Source organism: Eptatretus burgeri, chromosome 5, assembly GCF_056783735.1.
Source record: "Eptatretus burgeri isolate ZD-2024b chromosome 5, Ebu_testis_v1, whole genome shotgun sequence".
Taxonomy (NCBI): domain Eukaryota; kingdom Metazoa; phylum Chordata; class Myxini; order Myxiniformes; family Myxinidae; genus Eptatretus; species Eptatretus burgeri.
Window position 1 is genome coordinate 87,574,977 of NC_140965.1, and position 21,819 is coordinate 87,596,795.

General features: G+C 41.8%; 1 protein-coding gene across 5 annotated transcripts in view; it reads right to left on the reverse strand.

Annotated features, from left to right (window-relative positions):
- Nucleotides 1-21,819, reverse strand: part of LOC147026907 (glypican-6-like) — a 475,934-nt gene that overhangs the window by 95,606 nt on the left and 358,509 nt on the right. For 3 of the 5 annotated variants that reach the window (XM_085882804.1, XM_085882806.1, XM_085882808.1), the window contains 2 exons: nt 11,776-11,928; nt 10,286-10,315 (listed from right to left, as the gene is read on the reverse strand). The exons of 1 other annotated variant lie outside the window; for it this stretch is intronic. In XM_085882804.1, coding sequence (XP_085738930.1) covers nt 10,286-10,315; nt 11,776-11,928 — 183 coding nt within the window. The remainder of the gene's footprint in view (nt 1-10,285; nt 10,316-11,775; nt 11,929-21,819) is intronic. One more of the 5 variants, XM_085882805.1, reaches the window with a different exon arrangement.

Sequence of the window (21,819 nt, forward strand, 5' to 3'; positions counted from 1 at the left end):
TTCCCAAGTTACAACCATTTATCTGTTGAGCAATGACAAGACACGGTGCTATGACATCACGAATGACGTCACAATTAATGTTTATTTATTTATTCATTATTTTTATTTTTTGCACGATTGACGGTCCGATCTGATTGAAACTTGCCAGGAATATTGCTGGGGACCCGCGGATGTGCCTTTTCAAGATTTGATATTTATCGGACGAGCTGTTCTCAAGTTACGGCCATTTATCTGTCGACCAATATCTGCGAGAGAGGGGGACGGGAGAGGGGGGTGAGAGTGGGGGCGAGATAGGAGGGGGAGAGAGGAAGGGCGAGACTAGGGGGAATAGAGGGGGGCAAGAGAGGGGGTGAGAGAGGGGGCGAGAGAGGGAGGTGAGAGAGGGGGGACAGGAGAGGGGGGATGAGAGTGGGGGCGAGAGAGGAGGGGGAGAGAGGAAGGGCGAGACTCGGGGGGATAGAGGGGGGGACGAGAGAGGGGGGGAGAGAGAGGGGGAGAGAGAGGGGGCGAGAGAGGGCTGCACATACTGGCACTCACCTATGGGCACGCACCTACGGGCCCACCCCTACGGGCCCGTACTAGTCTGTTTCAATTTACTGAATGGATGAATGATTGTTCGGAACCTGGGGACTCTCTGTACTGTATTTTGTTTACAACTTGCTTTCCACATGAACAGACAAGTATGAAATGCTTCATTTTATATCTGTCAATAGCTTGTCGAATGAGCACATGGTAGCTCATCATTCGGTTAAAATGTCTGGACCAAAGCACCGTCCAGCCACGTCCAGAAACAAAAACTATCCAGACATAACCACCGTCCGGATATGTCCAGAGACAGAGACAGACTGAGAGAGAGGGGGAGGTGTGGGAGGAGAATGCTGCACTGTATTGGGAGGGGGTAGAACAAGGATGGGACAAAGAGAGAGAGAGGGGTGGTGGTAGGGGAGTTAGCAGAGAGAATATGTTATGCTTTATGAAAAAACACACACACACACACACACACACACACACACACACACACACACACACACACACACACACACACACACACACACACACACACTAGTGCTATGCTCATATCGGCAATTTTTTGTGAAGCGGCAGGTTGGAATCAGTGTGATTACCGACTACAGTATGTACTGTATACAACCCAAGAACCTTGAGTAGTTTTCACCGAAAAACAACGTTGAAATTACATAGACATTTCAGGGATGTGTTCACAAATATCATCTTTACAAACAGCTGCGTGTGACGGGTGGAAAAAAAACACGTTAATATGGCAAATGGCTCGGAAATCAGGAGTTATTTCAAACTCAATCAGGATGTCGGAGCACGATCCACTCGCTCAGGATGAAGTGGTGCAGCAAAAGTGTCCACAATGAGTCAACGATTCGCTCAGAATGACATAGTGCAGTACCGCTATCGACTATAGGGTGCTTGGGAAGTGGCTCAAACACTCAAGCAAGCACTCCAATTAAATGGTTGATAAGGAATGGCTGGCCAGTCTGTGGCTGCATACCATATAGGATCCCTTTAATTTAAAGTCTGTTTTCACCAAGCATGCAGCATTTGAAGAAATAAAATTAATTTGTTCAAAGAATGGATTTATCCACAAAAGAGTTGGTAGTCGGGTCAATATGCTGACTAACCCTAAAAAAATTGCAAGAAAACGTTTTATGGTGTTTTTCAGTAGTTTGGCCCAGAGAACAATATATCAAAAGTTGGCCAAAATTGGACCATCAGAAAGGGTGTAAATATGACGTCAAAAAAGATGGCCGCCATTAGAGCAAAATACCTAATATCTATGCATACCTTTGAAACAAACAGTTCTCAACCACTTTAAAAGTGACAATTAACGAAAAAACTTATTACCTTATAAGTACCAAAACAGGTGAGGTTGCAGGGAGTGTCCCAAAGTCACATAATGACGTCATTCATCGTGTGATGACGTCATGAATGACGTTATGATGTAATTTTATGTGATTTCATGGTAACTTCCAAATTTATGAAAACATGTTCACAAAAATAGTTTTCATCCTGTTTGATGACCAGATGACATCATAAATTCAATGATGATGCCAAGATCGTGATGCCACAACCATACCTTTTACTAAGGTGCAGTCTTATACACACAAAAACAACAGCCATGGAGACCAATGTGTTCAATTTCTTTGAAATAACACCTGGGTAGTTGGTACCAAGGAAGTCATTCCAGTTGGGACACCCATTACTGCTTTAGCAAAAAAAAGTCAGCGTATTCGTCCTCGTTTTCATCTAAAATGGGTGCATGGTTCATATTTTCACAGTTGCCATCTTGGCAAAGTCCATGAGCCCCTGTGCACTCAAGTCCGTACTTCTTACAACTACATCTAAGTATGTCGCATCTAGCCAAGCAGTTGCAGTGAATCATTTTTAGCAGAATATCAGGAGTAGGGTTGTTGTCCATCATTACTGGTGTGAGTTTGTTCCCTTGAATGTCCCAGCCCCATTTTGTAATGTCCATATTATCACTCCGGCCCATTCATACCATGACTTGAAGATAAGTTCGTCTTGAGTGCTGCTTTGTAACTGAAGTTGTGGGGGGAAATCTCTCTGGTGTTACGAATGTCTTTGCTGTCGCCACTTTTTTGCAGAGGTAACTGTATTGCAATGTTGCTAGAGAGTCAGACGTTTTCCCATTAAAAAATGACACCATTGCCTTGTAGCCAGCACTTTCTACAGCATCTTGATCCATATTTAGAGCACAGAAAATCTTTGAACAGGAATGCAAGACAGAATCACCTTTGAGTTTTTGGAACACTGATTTTTCCCAACCCCAAAGATTCTAGAAGTAGTATCACATCCAGTAAAGGCATGGGCAAACAACAAATCAGTACAAACATCATCTCCGAGTAACTGCTTCAAAACCTCTATATTGTAGACATTTGGTTTCCCCTTGTCTGACCGAAAGTAAAGTTCTTTACTCTCCATTTTCCCTTGATAGAGAAGCAATATTAGAAGATCTGTATCTTCTCCGATAAGCGTAGTTGATTTGAAAGTGGACATTGTGACAACTGCTTTCACTATATCCACATCTGCATCCCCCTCTGCCTGGACAACATGGCAGCCTTTTTGCTTCATGCATGCTGATATCATCTCAATAAGTGACTTTTTGTTCTTTTCATTGGAAAGGAAATCATCCTTCTTCCCCACACATGCCTTCAGTAATACCATCTAAAATCTTCATCATCATCAATTTGCCACATAATTGTGAAATAATAAAGTCATGTCATGACATCATGGATTACCTCATGACGTCACTTGGGTATGCAATGTTCAATATAGAATGGTGAATTCACTGAGATACTGGTTTGAACAGTTTTAAACTATTTATTTTTACACTTATATGTGTAAAAACAGCTAAGATGATGGGATATGAGAAGAAATGAGGAACTTTTTAATAGTGGCAGCCATCTTTTTTAACGTCAAGGTTTGACCCTTTCTGATGGTCCGATTTCGGCTAACTTTTGATATGTTGTTCTCTGGACCAAGTACTACAGAAAAACATTATAAAACGTTTTCTTGCAATTTTTTTTAGGTTAGGCTGTTTATTTCATATTTTGATCCTACTATGGTGGTGAACGTAGAACAACCCTGGAGACATCGCAAAGTTTAATCGCAAAAGCAATTAAATAAACATTGCCGATAATCCGCCATGTTGCCTGATCCTCTGTACACACCTCACGTGGTACATCATTGGCGGTCCATGCAAACGTTATAACTTTATTTTAAAACGTCTGTTTTTCACCAGATTTGCTTTGATTCCCTGTCGAGCACCTCGCGAAACCTCCGAAAATATAGACACAGATCTGGCAGATGCTATAGATAATCATTCCCTCTGAGGGACAGGGCACGAGGTCTCGCAGTGAATGCATTAAATCATAGAGCTCAATGATGCTAATTAATTTTGGCACGTTCCCAATTTTTTTGTTCACTCAATATAATTCTCCAAACAGTAGAAAAAGATAAGTTTTATGCTTTGGAAATTTCACATTTTCTTGTGTTTATATGGAGGAGGGAACATAGCCTTGCTTGCTTAAAGTAAGTAGGTGGACTCGCTACTTCTTTAAATTATCAGATTTCAATCCAGGTGTCAACTTATTTAGTCCGGATGATAACTGATCCTCAAAACCGAAATAATATTTCGATGATATACTTTAATTAATCAATGAGAGTAGATCGTGGAAAATGACACCAGATAATGCATGACATCGCTCCAAGCTCCTAATTTGAAAACTCTCACACTGACAAAAGCGTGTACACAGCAATTCGCAATGATGATGAACAGGCATTCGATAATATGAGCGAGAAAAGTGAAAAAAAACAAACTTTATTGGTCAGAAATCATTGTGGCCTGTTCCAAGAGAAGGCATGGTTGAGTCGGCCAAAAAAAATGATGGCTTCAGACCCCAGCGAGGTTACCCAGGAGATGCCTTAACACCCCAAAGAGTGAGGTGGCCGAGGATGCACCTGATGAAGGATATAATTAAATAAGGCCGTTAATTATCTTCAAAAGGGGTGTTTGACTAAACCCAAACATCCAATTCTCACTCTTGCACTTCCTTGAAGTTGCATTAGTTTGCATGCAAAGTTTCAGGCTGCTAGGTTTCATAGTTTTGGAGTTATGGAGGAGACACACACAGCCATTCATTAGTATAGAAGGCAAATGCTCAATGCTCCAGCAAATATTAACTCTCACGAGAATTATCTTGTATCCATAATCAAAAGTATACTTCAAAAATGACTTTTGTAATTGAATCTTATACCATTCATCCATTATTCCAAATGTTTCAGATGTTGGTTGTTTGTTCTCCATACGCTTATTATTTATCTCAGTCTGGTAAAGGGAGTATGAACGGTGGTAAGAGTGTTTATATGGAAAAGACATAATGAACCAGCTGTGAAACCTGACATTAGCAACAATAGTATTTTAAAATTGGCCACAGTTATTATATATAGCAGAAGAAAGGTTTGAGCAGATTGCAATAAAGTGGGAATGAGATGAACAAGATGAAAAACCACAGCATGTGGAGAGAGGAAACAAAACACGCCGTTCACTGGGACAACAAAGAATCTCCATTAATCAGTCGTTTTGACAAGCACACATCGGTTTGGAGAGGGACTCGCTCGGGGATTGCTTGTTTGATATGATGGAACACATTAATCCATTAACAGTTGTGCTTTAATTGCTATGGTTATGGAAATTGTGTTGTGATTCATCACCGAGAGATAAGTTTGCTTCTTTTACTCTCTACGTGCGGTCGCAGATGAATGGAGCCTGATCGACTCCAAACGCTCTTTCGGTGGGATTAAAGTTGGCGATGCATGGTGTAGGGGAAATGAGGCTAAACGTACTTTAGGGGCATGGTGTCAAAGCTTGGGGGATTCAATCCTAAGCAGAAATTATTGTACACACCACGAGATTCGCATGTACTAAACATGCCGTGTATGGATACACTGATGATGGACTAGCCAAACGCATCAGTCTTCAGCCTAATAATCATATTATCGAACAAAAATAAATAAATAATAAGTGTGATTTTGCCAAAATCAAATGATAATTTGAAGCGGAAATTTGTTTTCGAAACCAAAAATGCATCTCATTCCGTCGGAAGGAACACCTACTTTGAAATCCTGACAGCCTTGTATGTTATTTCATTAGAGCTCATCTTTGTTTTCTTGCCATCCCATCATATTGTGTATCAGTTATAAGCTTGAATATGCCTGATCCAATGAGATCTCAAAAGTGAAAGAGTGTCGAGCCCAGTTTGTGCTTCGACAGATCTCAGAAGCTCAGGAGAGAAGTACTAGCAAGAGAAACCTCCATATCTTGGTGCTTTAGGCAGAGGGCTGAGGAAAGGTTGATATATGTGAACTAGCTCACCTGTAAGCTGTCTGGTCAATAATTTGGGCCCCTATAGAGTCCAACTCTGTGACGTCACAATACACTGCTGGATATACACCTTCAATGCATCAACTGAATTCTGCACAGAGTTAGCAAATATGAGAGTTTTTATTTTTGGTGTCTCCAAAATCTAGGCTTGAAGAACGTGTTTACTCACTTTAAGACAAATGCACGCAATTTTTTTGATGCAGCAACTGCTTACTTGCGAAAGGGTCGTTTCATTCCAAAACAAAATCTCGTAAAAGCCATCTGTATTGCAGTCAAGGGTTTTCATAGCGAGCCTTTGCGCGTGATGTGTTCCGCCGCAAGTGCATGCGGTTTGATGAAATCTTTGTTCATGCATTGCTCCCTTTGCTCCTGGCTGTAGCTTTCTAACTCGATATATTTTACATGCCATGGCTCATGAAAGAGCGAAAACAGCCGAATGACTTTCAGAAATCGTTGCATCTCGTCGGATGATGTAGTTCCACAGTTCTACTTTAAGACGAGTCATGAATATTTCATTTAACCCTCTCGCTGTCACCAATCAAAGGCGCAGATGAGTTCGATTTTCATTCTGGAACAGTAACAAACCCTCTTTGAAATGTCCTTGTTACAAGGAGCAACGTAATCCATGAAAAAGGATTGAACACTTGGTAATTTCAACAGAAACTAGAACTGCCACTTTATAACTGCTGGCAGTGATGACCGGGTACCCAGTCCGTCCGCCTTTGATACAACATGGGACTTTCTGCAGATGACAGTCGCAAAGTTCCGCATTGAAAGGATAAGCGGTGCCAGAGAAAACATTATTTAATAGTGATACAAACACAGGCCTGCTTCGAGAGGGCGCGGAACAGACGAGTTACGAACCGGGCAGCACAAAGCATTCAATTTCGTTATTACTGGCTTCCAGATTCAAATAATTAAATAATTCTGGCTCCTAAACCGCGTGACCGATCAGGTTGAAATTTTAAACTTTTGTTTCGCATGTCACCTGAATTATAAATGTGAAGTTTCGCATATATAGAGGCAGCGGTTCCAGAGTAAACATTAATTAATATTTATCCTTAAATCCAAGATGGCGGCCAAACCATGTGACTTGTGATGTCATAATTTGCACCACGTGTGCAAACACGATGGTGGATGATAACTGCAAATTTTCGCTTCTCCAGGTTAAGCAATTCCAGAGAAAACATTATTTAATATTTTTCTTAAAACCAACATGGCTGCCAAACCCTGGGCCCGATCCCGTTGAAATTTCAAACCCTCATTCCGCATGAGCGTTCCACCATAAACTTGATGTTTCACATTTATTGGTGCAGTAGTTCCAGAGTAAACATTAATTAATATTTTTCCTTCAATCCAATATGGCTGCCAAACGTTGCATCGTACCTCAAAAGGGGGTGAGAACTTTTTATTCGTCATGGAGAGGCGGTCATAGTGGTGGAGTTTCGCCTGGATCTGTTTAGCCGTTTCAGAGAAAAAGACGTTTGAAGATATTGTTTTTCAATCCAAGATGGCTGACGAACCATGTGACCTATGACATCAGAAATTTACATTCTGCTTCCAACTGGGTATTGGAACACGTTTGTGAAGTTTCGTGTTTATCGGTAAAGGTGCGTTTTTCTATCCAAGATGGCCGCCAAACCATGTGACATGTGACGTCATAATTTTTACCATGCGTGCATACTGCCTTCTAGACGATAATTACAAATTTTCGATTCGTTTGGTTAAGCGGTTCCAGAGAAAACATTATTTAATATTTTTCTTAAATCCAAGATGGCGGCCAAACCATGTGACTTATCAATTCGAAATTAACAAACTTATATCGCCTTCCTGTCCCGAATACAGTTCTGAAATCTCCCCTTCATTGGGTCAACGCTTCTGGAGAAGAAGATGTTTGAAGGTTTTTGGGTTTTTTCAAGATGGCCACCAAACCATGTGACCGATCAAGAACAAATTAACAAACTTGAGAAAGGACCTCATGGGGAATATATGTGTGAAGTTTCGTCTTAATCTATCTTGCCCTTCTGGAGAAGAAGATATTTTAAAATTTATTCATTTTCAATCCAAGATGGCTGCTGAACCTTGTGACCTATGATATCATAAATTTAAATTCTGCTTTCCATCGTCGACCCGAGCAAGTGTGTGAAGTTTCGTGTAAATCGGATAAGGTCTATTTTTCTATCCAAGATGGCCGCCAAACCATGTGACTTCTGAGGTAAAAATTTTTTTACCATGTATGCAGACTTAAGGGAGGAAGGCACTTGCAAATTTTCGCTTCGATGGCTTATGAAATTCCAGAGAAAACATTATTTAATATTTTTCTTAAATCCAACATGGCGGCCAAACCATGTGACCTATCACTTCGAAATTAACAAACTTGCATCGCATACATGTCACGAATATAGTTCTGAAATCTGGCCTTCATTGGACCAGCGCTTCTGGAGAAGAAGATGTTTGAAGGTTTTAGGGTTTTTTCAAGATGGCCGCCAAACCATGTGACATATCAACAACAAATTAACAAACTTGAAAGAGGACCTCAGGGGGAATGTACCTGTAAAGTTTCGCCTTAATCTGTCCAGCCCTTCTGGAGAAGAAGATTTTTTTAAAAAAACACTAAAAAACAAGATGGCGGCCAAATTACGTCATCGATGACGTAAAAAAAAACATTTTTGACGATGAATTTTGGTGTAGATGATGCTCAGAATTTTTCAGATTTTTCCTATATGGCGTTCTACTTGACGAATTTTCACCGGTGTATCGCTTCACTTCTGACGTCAAGAAAAATCACACGTGTTCCCCATAGGGAGCTTAATAAAATTCATGAAGCGAAAACATTTTTACCCTAGAAAGTTTCAGAGATACAGAGGTCCAAAGTTTTTCGGTTTTTTCAAGATGGCGCCCGCACCACGTGACCAATGACGTCATAATTATAACGCGATTGTGCTATCAAAAAAGATACATACTATGGTGAAAATTTCCTGTCGATCGGACTTAGCGTCCCAGAGAAAATGATTTTTAAAGCGAAAAAGGGTGCAAAATGCCGGCGGAATAATAATAATAATAATAACAAATAAACAGAAGAAAAACAATAGGGTACCCTGTACTCACAGGGTACCCTAATAATCAGGTTACGTTTGCTGCTGTATGGAGATGTTTGGCCAGATTTGCACGCTGCTTGCCGTGAGTGGTTTCAAAGGACTTTTTACAACAATAATATGAATTCTCTTACAAGGAACTTCAATGCTCGAGAAGGCCATTAGGCCCCATCAAGCATCCACAATTGTTGTCAACCTATTGTTGTTTGTCCGTTCTTTGTCGTTTTTAAATGTTGAGCATCAAGCAAGGAAGCAGCAGGTACCATTTTTAAGTCTTTTTTTTTTTTTTTAATGACTAGGTCGGGGTTGAAACCATCGACCACCCAGGCTCCGGAATGAATGTTCTAACCATTATGCCACCAAGTCTCGTTAAATCTCCCAGGACGGTGGAGATGGAGCATATTTACCTTTCAACTATCTAGCCCAAGTTCGATTCCAGACCCTACTGTTAACTCTCGTTTTGGTGCTTCCCAGACAGGGCATTTCACCACAAAACGCACTGTCCCTCAGACAGACGTTAAGCTGGCATCCCGTCTGCAAGCATTGATTGGAGAACCTCAAAGATCTTATGGCTTCTTTTATGAATGAGTGCCAGCACCCTGAACAAATTACAAATTAGTGCCCAAATCACTTCAAGCCTAGTTAGCCAGTTCGAGAAAGACTTGGGCAACCTTCCCCGGCTGATCCTACAAAAAGGTGGGAATAATTGGTGCCGCTAAATAAGTAGTGACAGTTGTAGTAGATGTAGTAGCAGTAGTTGTACTCTAGTTGTCGTAGATCAAAACAATGTGACTACAATGGATGCAGCCAGACGAATGGTGCAGTTTGATTGCAATGGATAACCCAAACAGCATCCTTAATAGCCATCCACCACCCATAATCGATTTCCTTTCCGCAATTTTTACCGCCGTGGACAAGTTGGAAACACAACGGTAAATAATAAGTCAGGTTTCACCACCGGTTCATATATCACTAATCAAGGATCTATGAAGTTTGTGACGTCACAGCAGAGTACATCGGCATTTAAATTGTACTGGCCGTGTCTCATTTTACAACGCAAGTTCCTTGACAACATAGTGAGGTTTAAGAAGTTGTAACGAAAGCCAGGTATGTTGAAGCACATTTGACAACATACTTCAAATACTGTGGAAAGTGAAACATTATTGGCAAATCCTGACATAATTGTAGCTTTGAGAACAGTAGCAACGTAACAACAACATTGGATTTTCAAAGCAAAGTACTCAGCGTATCAACTCACACTTCTTTGGAATTCTTTCCAAAGCCTCTTCTGGCAGCAGTTGCATAAACAGAGAGGGACAAGAGGAGGTGGAGGAGGAGGAAAGGAAAAGAGACAGGTGAAGTGAAAGCCGGGCCGAGAGAGCTTGAGGACATATTGAAAGGGAAGCAAGGAAAGAATCATTGCAAGGTGAGTGGCATCAAAATTGCAGAGAAGAAACAGCAACAAAGGAGTTCCCCAAGGCTAGACTGAATACAAATAAGCTGTAATTGCGAGAAAAAGCATAACTTTGAAGTTCACGTGGTTTCGTTTCCACGTACCACATTTTAATTGAAAGGGCCGGAGGATTTCGATCGAAGTTACAGATTCTTTTGCTCACCTAAAGTGGCCGGAAAATTTGCACACTCGGAAGAGGGGAAAGAAAAAGTAATGCAAAAGCGCTCGCTCATGTAACACAGTCAACGTATCAACCGTCTGCAGGTGTGGCCAATCTACGCCCAATTCTTTGCGAATTAGTGTGGAAGCCCCACGGATATGATTCCTTTCACAGAAAAAAACGAAACAGCCTTAGCTTGAGAATAATCAACCGAGTTCAGATGGTTTTTCACAGGATCAGACACCCTCAAACGCTTCCAATCCATAATTATTTACGGTGCGCATCGTAGGAGAGTCAAAAGAATGCAGGGAGTTATCTTCGATTACAAATACTTGGTTTGGGCCTTGAACCTCCAAGGGGGACTTCGAATCAGAGTTGGTGGGGGGGGTGGAAGGAAGTGGAAATGGTATTATTGAATGTTCTAACCATTATGAATGTTCAACATATAAAGGTTTTTTTTATGTAACCTAACCCTAACCTAACCCTAACCCTAACAGCTAACCCTAACCCTAAAATGGTATATTGATTTTCTGAACGTGCCGTTTATGAAACACCCACTTTATTTTCTCCTCCACATTTGCCAAGCCCCATTTTTCCTGTCGTCGGACATCCATAACATAACCCTGGCAATTTATTGGGTCTTATTACTGCGGCTGTTCGACAGTCCCATGTATTTCGTCATGCGGCATCAAGGACGGAAAAGATTTACCCTGAGTTTGATGTGGAGTTTTGGGCCTGTTGCATGGAAAGTGTGCAGTAAAATAGATGATTACCCCCATCAGGCCCACAGTGACAAATGTGTTCACTTCTATTTCCGGAGATTACCTGGTTCGTGGACAGGTTAAATTGTGGTCACAACATGCTCTGAATCACCGTGTTCAGCTTTTTAAGTTTGCATAGCTCGTAGACCTTTTTCACTTTCCTTTTGAAATCCTTTTGACTGATGCTATTTGTGACGTACGTGTCGTCCAAAGTGTTGTCAGTGTCGTTATTTTGGCAAAACCAATGGTTTATCCCCCTTTTTTCCAAGCAATATCATACAATTCAATAGCTTCTTTGATTCTACATGAACCAGGCTGTTCTGATGATGAAAGTGGCAGTGAATAATTGTGGAAATGTCTTAACTGCTACTCACCAACCGTTCAAAGGAGTCCAACCAGGGCCTAGAGGCAACCGTTTGTCTCCGACTCCAGTGAGCATTCCCCCTGTGATCTGATCGTTTCCTTGTGGCACGGATCTGGTGCACAGGTAGCACCGTCGCCTGGGTATGTTCACAGTCCTCCAATACCTTCAACCGTGGTACAGTAGTAAAGATATGACAAGATGAATAGTTGGGTTAATAGAGTAAATGAAAGGTTACTGTATCCCTTTGCATGTTTATTTTGTCATCCTGGTGCTGTAGTCAACAAAAAAGATAATGTGGTGATCAATTTTTTAAAAGTTCATCCGACAGTCGAAATGTTGGCATGGACACCATGGGAAGTAATTATTAGCTTGCTTGCACACCTGGATTCAGATATAGAAATACAGCTTCGCATCTGAAGGATTCACCAACCTTCCCATGCAGCACCAGTACACACATTTGCAGGCTTATCTCATTCAGTGTTCCATCGAATTATAGCCAGTGATAACAGGTGATGGATGAAGCAGAGGAGGTGAGGGCTTACAGCAATTTGATTTAGGGCTTGGTAGCTGCCTGCAGCAGAAGTTTTTGTTTGTGTATCTTCACAAGAATATTAAACAAAAAATTCCATTAAGCTAAACGAATTAACTTGGATGCAAACTAGCCTTAACCCTCCCAAGCCGGACATGAGAGCATTTTGTTGGATGCAGGATTAGGGGAAGGAGGTAAGAGTCAACATGTGCAAATAAACATGAAGTTAATGATGAAATAACTTTTATCAACAATATGTATTAAAAAAAAATGTTTTAATTGATTGCTCTCCTTCCTCTGCTTTGGATCCCGAATCAAGACCTGAATCTCAGTAATTTGATATCATCACCAGTAATTCTGCTGTCTTAGGCCAGGATATAATCGCTACAAGTACATGTACTTCTACTCATCATCAATGTATCATACTCTTTACGGAGCGCAAGTGCAGTGCTGCCAAGCAGTCTCTTTGCAAAGGTTGCGGTCGGTGGTTTGCTGTTGCCTTTCCAGCTGCTGCTGCCACTTCGACTACTACTACTACTACTACTCCAATTATTCCCACCTTCTTGTGGGGCCTTTTTGACCCAGGTCTTTTACGAACTGGCCAATCGTCGGTCACCCCCATCGATCGTGCAATTGATGCGAGACAAAATCGACTGCCTGAGAGAGAGAGGGAGAGAGAGAGAGAGAGAGAGAGAGAGAGAGAGAGAGAGAGAGAGAGAGAGAGAGAGAGAGAGAGAGAGAGAGAGAGAGAGAGAGAGAGAGAGAGAGAGAGAGAGAGAGAGAGAGAGAGAGAGACTAACAGACAGACAGAGACAGACAGACAGACAGACAGACAGACAGAGAAACAGACAGGTCCATGCCTGCCACTTGGATAAAGTGGACAGGATTTTCTAATTTCTTCAGAGTGCTGGCGGTAACTCGCCTACACCATGAAAGACACCATGAGATCCATCAACAAGCAGTGTTGGAAGACTGGTGCTACAACTTAACATCCTTCCAATGATCAATGGTGTATGTCTTGATGAATCACCCTGCATGTGAAACATCAGGGTGACCATTTATACCTGGGTCGGGAAGCTCGCTCAAACAGCTCAAATGTGAGCATGCATACCTCTCGGCTCTCCTGCCAGCCCGACAGGATCCATTTTATATGTTGCACATTCTTTCGTCACAATAAATAAATTATTGAAATAATACTATGTATCGTGTAAAGGACAAACCAAATTCCCTGTTTTTACTTAACTAGAAAAAATACAGCTTGGCAGTGGGGAGGGGAGGGTGGGGGGGGGACAGTGGAGGAGGTGGGGCAAATACATTTTGTGCCATGACAAATAATCACCCCCCCCCATTCCCGTTTGCAGCAGGGGTCAGCAAACCACTTGTAATGTGGCACATAATAGGTGAAAATCGTAAATCATCTCCCCTCCCACCCCCCTGCGTTTTTGTGCCGATGACCTGGCCCTGGGTACGACAAACACGTGTGTAAAATTTGGTGGAGATCGGCCCAGTTCTTATTTTTTCTGTGATTTCCAGATGTACATACATACATATAAATATATACATTTGCCTTATTTAATATAGTAGGATGAGAGAGAGAGAGAGAGAGAGAGAGAGAGAGAGAGAGAGAGAGAGAGAGAGAGAGAGAGAGAGAGAGAGAGAGAGTAGGGGAGAGTGAGAGGTAGGTGAGAGTAGGGGAGAGTGAGAGGTAGGTGAGAGTAGGGGAGAGAGAGAGGTAGGTGAGAGTAGGGGAGAGAGAGAGGTAGGTGAGAGTAGGGAGAGAGAGAAGTAGGTGAGAGTAGGAGAGAGAGAGAGGTAGGTGAGAGTAGGGGAGAGAGAGAGGTAGGTGAGAGTAGGGGAGAGAAAGGTAGGGGAGAGGTAGGGGAGAGAGAGGTAGGGGAGAGAGAGGTAGGGGAGAGAGAGGTAGGTGAGAGTAGGGGAGAGAGAGAGGTAGGTGAGAGTAGGGGAGAGAGAGAAGGGAGAGTGATAGAGTGATAGAGTGATAGAGTGATAGAGTGATAGAGTGATAGAGTGATAGAGTGATAGAGTGATAGAGTGATAGAGTGATAGAGTGATAGAGTGATAGAGTGATAGAGTGATAGAGTGATAGAGTGATAGAGTGATAGAGTGATAGAGTGATAGAGTGATAGAGTGATAGAGTGATAGAGTGATAGAGTGATAGAGTGATAGAGTGATAGAGTGATAGAGAGAGAGAGAGAGAGAGAGAGAGAGAGAGAGAGAGAGAGAGAGAGAGAGAGAGAGAGAGAGAGAGAGAGAGAGAGAGAGAGAGAGAGTAGGGGAGAGTGAGAGGTAGGTGAGAGTAGGGGAGAGTGAGAGGTAGGTGAGAGTAGGGGAGCGAGAGAGGTAGGTGAGAGTAGGGCAGAGAGAGAGGTAGGTGAGAGTAGGGGAGAGAGAGAAGCAGGTGAGAGTAGGAGAGAGAGAGAGGTAGGTGAGAGTAGGGGACAGAGCGAGGAAGGTGAGAGTAGGGGAGAGAGAGAGGTAGGTGAGAGTAGGGGAGAGAAAGAGGTAGGTGAGAGTAGGGGAGAGAGAGAGGTAGGTGAGAGTAGGGGAGAGAGAGAGGTAGGTGAGAGTAGGGGAGAGAGAGAAGGGAGAGTGATAGAGTGATAGAGTGATAGAGTGATAGAGTGATAGAGTGATAGAGTGATAGAGTGATAGAGTGATAGAGTGATAGAGTGATAGAGTGATAGAGTGATAGAGTGATAGAGTGATAGAGTGATAGAGTGATAGAGTGATAGAGTGATAGAGTGATAGAGTGATAGAGTGATAGAGTGATAGAGTGATAGAGTGATAGAGTGATAGAGTGATAGAGTGATAGAGTGATAGAGTGATAGAGTGATAGAGTGATAGAGTGATAGAGTGATAGAGTGATAGAGTGATAGAGTGATAGAGTGATAGAGTGATAGAGTGATAGAGTGATAGAGTGATAGAGTGATAGAGTGATAGAGTGATAGAGTGATAGAGTGATAGAGTGATAGAGTGATAGAGTGATAGAGTGATAGAGTGATAGAGTGATAGAGTGATAGAGTGATAGAGTGATAGAGTGATAGAGTGATAGAGTGATAGAGTGATAGAGTGATAGAGTGATAGAGTGATAGAGTGATAGAGTGATAGAGTGATATATAGAGAGAGAGAGATATATAGAGAGAGAGAGATATATAGAGAGAGAGAGATATATAGAGAGAGAGAGACAGAGAGAAAGAGAGAGAGAGAGAGAGAGAGAGAGAGAGAGAGAGAGAGAGAGAGAGAGAGAGAGAGAGAGAGAGAGAGAGAGAGAGAGAGAGAGAGAGAGAGAGAGAGGACAAACCACGTTTGCTGTTTCATGAAAAATACTGATAATTATGAATGACTGATATTATTCTTAGACTGGATGTATGAATGCCAGCAAAGTATGTATCAGTCTGTCCACAACCATTGGGATGAAGTCAGCAAAGATTGGGATTATGTATATGTGAGGAGTTTGTGCCAAACCCCTTCAGATGCATTTGATATAATTGAAGAAAAAAAAAGCGATTTTCTGTCAAAGAAAATAGACAAACAAATCATGTTTTAAAAAACCTACACGTTTAACATACACAAAATAGTTTCAAGGACAACCACAAACCTGAAATGAGTTTAATGATTGGAAATGCAACAATTTGTCAATTCTTTGATAAAACATGATAATTCCACGACAGTTTTGAAAGTTATGGAGCTCGCCAAGCTCAAGCTACACACCTGTGCAATCACAACCTTCACAATACTCGCGGGTACAATGAAAACTGGGGAAACATAAAAATGAATTTGGCATCAGGAATTCTTGGCAAAATGTTTCAAAAAGACATTTCTGGGTCAAACATTCCACATCCATGCATAAATGCAATGATTACACATTGCAATCAAAGGTCAGTTTAGAAGCCATCAGCAGTTTCTTTTTCTGGTTTCCATGGACTCCTTGATCGGCCTCCAAGACCACGTGGTCAGTCATCACCTGTCCCTTTGTCCGTCATGATTGCAAGCTGCGAGGGATTTTCCCTGAACTGGATTGCCGATTGTGCTTCAGCTGAACCCTTTACGTGATTATCCTCTTGGAGATAACAAAACTGGCTCTGCAATCTGGTCAAGATAATTTATTTGGCTGATGTTTGTGATTGACTCCTGTCCATATGAGTGGAACCATCATGGAATGCTGGAGGAGACTGGTTGTCTGGGTCAGATATAGTCAGTGCACTTTGTTATAATAACAATAATATTATTAATAATAATAATAATAATAATAATAATAACGATAACAATAATAATTGAAACTGCTGGCAGTGATGCCGAGGACCAAGACGCCCTGCTCGAATTGGTCGATTGAGCGATGACATCATTGGCAATGGCAGGCTGGACCCAATTTCGCAAACTTTGAACTTAATAGATCGAAAAATGGAGGAGATGCATTTTAAAGGTTTTCATGAAATTCAATTTCGCCACCATGTCACGTGACCTATGATGTCATTCTTAGGATATACATCAACTCAAGTGGTATAGATAGGTGACAAAAGTTTCAAGTTCATCTGATCAACGGGTCGACCGGGAGGTCAATACAACATTCATGCAACCACAGTAGTGTTGATTAAAAAGAACTGCTGCGTCAGCACTTTTTAATTTTGGCCACTGCATTCTAATTAGCTAGAAATTAAAAAAAATCGGAGAAAAGAGCATTCTTTTCCCTCAGGTGGACTACATGTATTCCAAGTTTCAACTCAATTGATCGAAAAATGAAGGAGATGCAGTTTAACGGTTTTCATTAAATCCAATATGGCCACCATGTCACGTAACCTATGATGTCATCCTTAGGATATGCATCAAGTCAAGTGTTATGCCGTGGTTGGTTAAAGTTTCAAGTCCTTCCGAACAACGATGTCAACTGTAAGTCCGCCACAAATTTCATGTAATGAGAATCTATACGAATAAAAGGCAATGTGTGTGTGTGTGTGTGTGTGTGTGTGTGTGTGTGTGTGTGTGTGTGTGTGTGTGTGTGTGTGTGTGTGTGACTTTGCATGCATACGAAGAAAACTAATAAGTGCAAGAGTGAAAATTGGGTGTGTGGGTTAATTAAAACACCCATTTTGAAGATAATCAACGGCCTTATTTAATTATATCCTTCATCAGGTGCATCCTCTTTCACCACTCTCTATGAAGTTTGAAGGCATATCCTTGATAACCTTGCTGGGGTCAGACGCTGCCATGTTTTTTAACATGCTCAACCATGCCTTGACTTGGAACAGGCTGAAACGATTTCTTCATGGTAAAGTTTTTTTTCACTTTCCTCACTCTTAAGATCGAATGCCTGTTCATCATAGCTACAAATCGCTGGGTACATTGCAATGCTTATAAATGTCAGGAGACGTCAGCGTTCGTTGATTATTTCATTTTCACACATGCGATCACCACAAGTATCTCTTAAACTAAGCAGAATTACAAAATTTAAGCTCCAGAATCGAACTTACAAGCAGTTCAGACTCCTAGAAAAGTGTTCATTTTTCCAATTCGTAATTTGACATTTTGGGCGTCTCCGGGAGGTGTATTGTTGAAAATGATGGCTCAGTGATTGCTAATCGTGAGTCAAGCGAGCCGTTTTTTATCAACCATTTCATTGGAGTGCTTAAGCGAGCACTCTGCAACATTCACACTGTCACTGAATACTATATGTCAATTGACTTGAACAAAGTTAAGGGGTCACTCGCATACGTTCAGAGCCACGTGTTGTTTTGCGATGCAACAGGCAGTGGCTGGCTCGCTGAAAATGTGAAATTTGATTTTCCATGACGATTCTCCTTTTTGTACGATCTTCCATTATATGACCCGTCACTTCAGCAGAGATAAATACAAATAAAAACTAGGACACTCGGTAGAGTGCATACCTCCACCATGTAATGCCTGATCCATGAGAATATATTGGACCAAATACATTTTTGAAATATCATGCTATATTATTAGGAATTTGGAAGCTTACTGCACTCAACATTCAGGTCCTTAGAGAACAGTTATATCGGCCCATCCCTAGTCTAATGGGCATTAAATGTTAATGCGCTGCGGAGTTATTTTGATAGTTAGGGTTTTCTTTTACATTTTTACATCACTTACAACAACAACACCAGCGGCACCGTCGCCTCGCTCACCGACGCCATAGCGCACATGTTTCTGGCTGCGGACATGGGTGGGACCCCTGGCTCCAGAGCCGACTCCACCCACGAGGGCAAGGGCGCGCCCCTCGTCCAATCAGGAGGCTCATCGCCTCAGATCGGTACTCCACCCAGAAGGGTGGGAGTCGCCCCGCCTTCCATGGGCCTGTCCAATGAGGGGCGGCCAGTGAATCGCGCGACGCAACCGTCCAATCAGGAGGTGAGTGGCCAGGGAAGAAATCCCTCCCACCTCGGGAGAGAAATAGTGATCGGGGTGTTCTATCTGGCTGTCTGGGTCGGCCTCGCTTGGTGTCGTCGGATCCATGGAAGCTTTTCCAGCCACGAGCGCCTGTCTCCTTGTCGCCTCCCGCCTCGTCTGCCTTCGTGCAGGCTGGCGTCCGTCGTTCTGTCCCTCGTCCCTCGTGCTTGGTGCTGCGTTGAGGCAGTGAGTTCGAGTCCCGCCACCAGACAAGCTCGACCAGACCGCACGAGGTGGACAGGTGCAAGTGCAGGCTCTTGCCCTCAGCTCGTCTTCCCTCCCGAGCTGAAGGGCCGAATAAAGGCCACGGCCATCATTTCTTTTGGGTGTGTGCGTGTGTGTCTGTGGGCCCAGTTTATAAGTAGTAATTGTTTAAGTGCCTTGTACATTTTTTGCATTTCTTCTCGATAGTCGGTATAACTCTGCTCTTCTGTGTTCCTCTCCCTGCCTATTGTAAATAAATATCCATTTTGTTGAATGTTTCAGCTCGTTTTTGTGTTTCTTTCATTGGCTTAGTATAGTGCGTGTTGTTAAATTGGGAAGCGGCAAATTGTGCATTCGATCCGGCACGGCTCTGGTAACTCCGCTCGGTTACCCCAGATCCGAGCCGTTACCACAACTCGGATTGGACAGAGTCGACCGAGGGTGTGGTCTCCCCGGTAATTGGACGGCATGAGTACTTAGGTAAATTGGAGTTAGACAAGTGGACCCTCCCTCACACCGTAGAAGTATTGGCGACCACGGTCCTGTAAGGGACCCGTGCCTCTCAGAGTTCTCCGAGAAGCACGATCTAGATTCTGGGTGTTCATTGGAGCCGACTCTACTGCTCCACCTAGCGGTCGTGCTCGCCACCGACACCGGGCCCCAGAACAATATATCGTTTTTGGCCCTATCTATCAAAGGTGAAGAATCACTTCAAAAACTAAATAAATCACACAACTTTTTGAGATATCCTGCACACAGACAAACAGACAAACAAACAAAAAAATAAACCAATGTCACCCGCAGGGTTACCCGTATCTTGCCAAAAGGTGACCACGTGTGACTTCTTTAAGGTCACACTGAGGTGAACAGAGCTGCTATCCACCAGGAGCGACTCCTTGAGGAATATCTGCCTACGAGAGATTCCGATGAGAATCGTTCTATAGAGTAACCATGAAAAATATGCGTTTGCCTCATAACGTCACCAAATGACGTCATAATGTCTCAAGCCTGACATATCTAGAAAGCACTCATCGAGGTGTTCAATTTGAGGTATTACACAATATGGTACCTAAGATTTCAAAATTTGACCTTGGGGTCAAAATATTTCGACCTTAGGCGCTAACCATGAAGGTCAAGGCCAATCGCCACCAAAACTAATCAGCTGAGCACCAGACCATATACTACATTCCCATAAAGTTTGGAGATGATTCGATTAAAATTACTCAAAAAATAAGGGTTTTGTCGACCTCCATGATTTACCGCAAAGTGACCTTGACCTTTGACCTTGACCTTTATGTGTGCTGAAGGGTATTGTAATAATACTATGATATGTGTACCCACAAGAGTTTCCGATGAGAATTGTGCTCTACAGAGTGATATAAAGGTGAAAAATCCAATGATTACAGACAAACAAACAAAAAAAATTTACCAAGTAACAGATCTTGCAAAAACTTCGTTTTGGCAAGATAATAACAAAATCGACTCACCAATATACTTGAAAAATCTTCGATTTTGCAAGTAACAAACAGACAGAGAGGGGTGAAAACACAACCTCCTTCACCTTCGGTGGCAGAGGTAATAAGGTTCGAAGTAAAACTTCTTAAATTTACTGTAATTTGAGCACAGGGGGTTCACTGTTGACTCTCATGCCAAACCTGCACACTCATGTCAATAATTTTGCATTTGATGCGAGACAAACCATGTTTTTATCAAAGTTCGAGAAATCATACCATATCTTGGAATAACCACAGTGATCAACAACACTTTTCAAAGTCAATATCCATTTAGACTCACATATTTCACTTTTATGAAGACACTTTGCTAATCTAAACGTAACAGCAGAAAATTTGTTCTGCTTGCCACTTCCAACTCACAACCACAAACTTACCATTCTCTTGTCAATAAAGTCTCATACAGGGTCACTTCCCATTTCCCAAGTACCATACAGTTTGCAGTCCTTTTTATTGATGTGTAATATTTGTTGAAGAAATTTATGATAGAAAATTTCAATGCAGTATGGGTGGTATTGTAACAACCCTAAACCTCACAACCATTTAATAAAATGGGCATTGCCATTCGTTCTACAAGTTCACAGTGAACATCAAGAGGACGATTCATTCAAAAAGGAAAACTGTGCACTTTTTGTTTGAGATATTTGTTTCGAAATGGCCTTGTTTGAAGAACCATTGTAGTTAAGAGCACAGCCGAAGTATACATAATCAATCACAACTTCAATTTTGTCATTACCAAACATAAAATTTAGAAAATTTCGTGCTTTTCCTGTTGGAAAAAAAATGATAACTTTTGTTATGGATACTAAATTAACAGTCAAATGCCAAAGTGCACAATAATCCATCGCTGCATTTAGCGCACGCTGGAGTTCCTTGGGAGATTCAGCCATCACAATTGTATCATCAGCATAAAGCAACACATACAGCCTGAAAAAAAAAATCTTCAATATCACTATCACTCAGGAAATTATTGATATTATTCGCAAGAAAATATAAACCATTGTAATTACGACTGACAAAGTATGCAAAGTCGTTTAAATAAATGGTAAAGACAAGAGGGGACAAATTTTCACCCTGGCATACACCGTACAATACACAAAAATGAATATGATAGAGAATTACCTCTTTGTTTAACACATGACTTAGCATTCAAGTTTAACTTATAGACAGCATTGATAACCTTACCATTCAGCCCTGTTAAAACCAGTTTCTACCATTCAGCCCTGTTAAAACCAGTTTCTACCATAGAGAAGATCTTTTAACCAAATCAAACGCTTTTTTATAGTCAACAAAGGCACAGTACAACCTCTTGCGGTGGGACAACTACAAATCAACGATGGAATGAAGAAGAAATATATGGTCTACAGTACTAAATTATTCTCCAAAC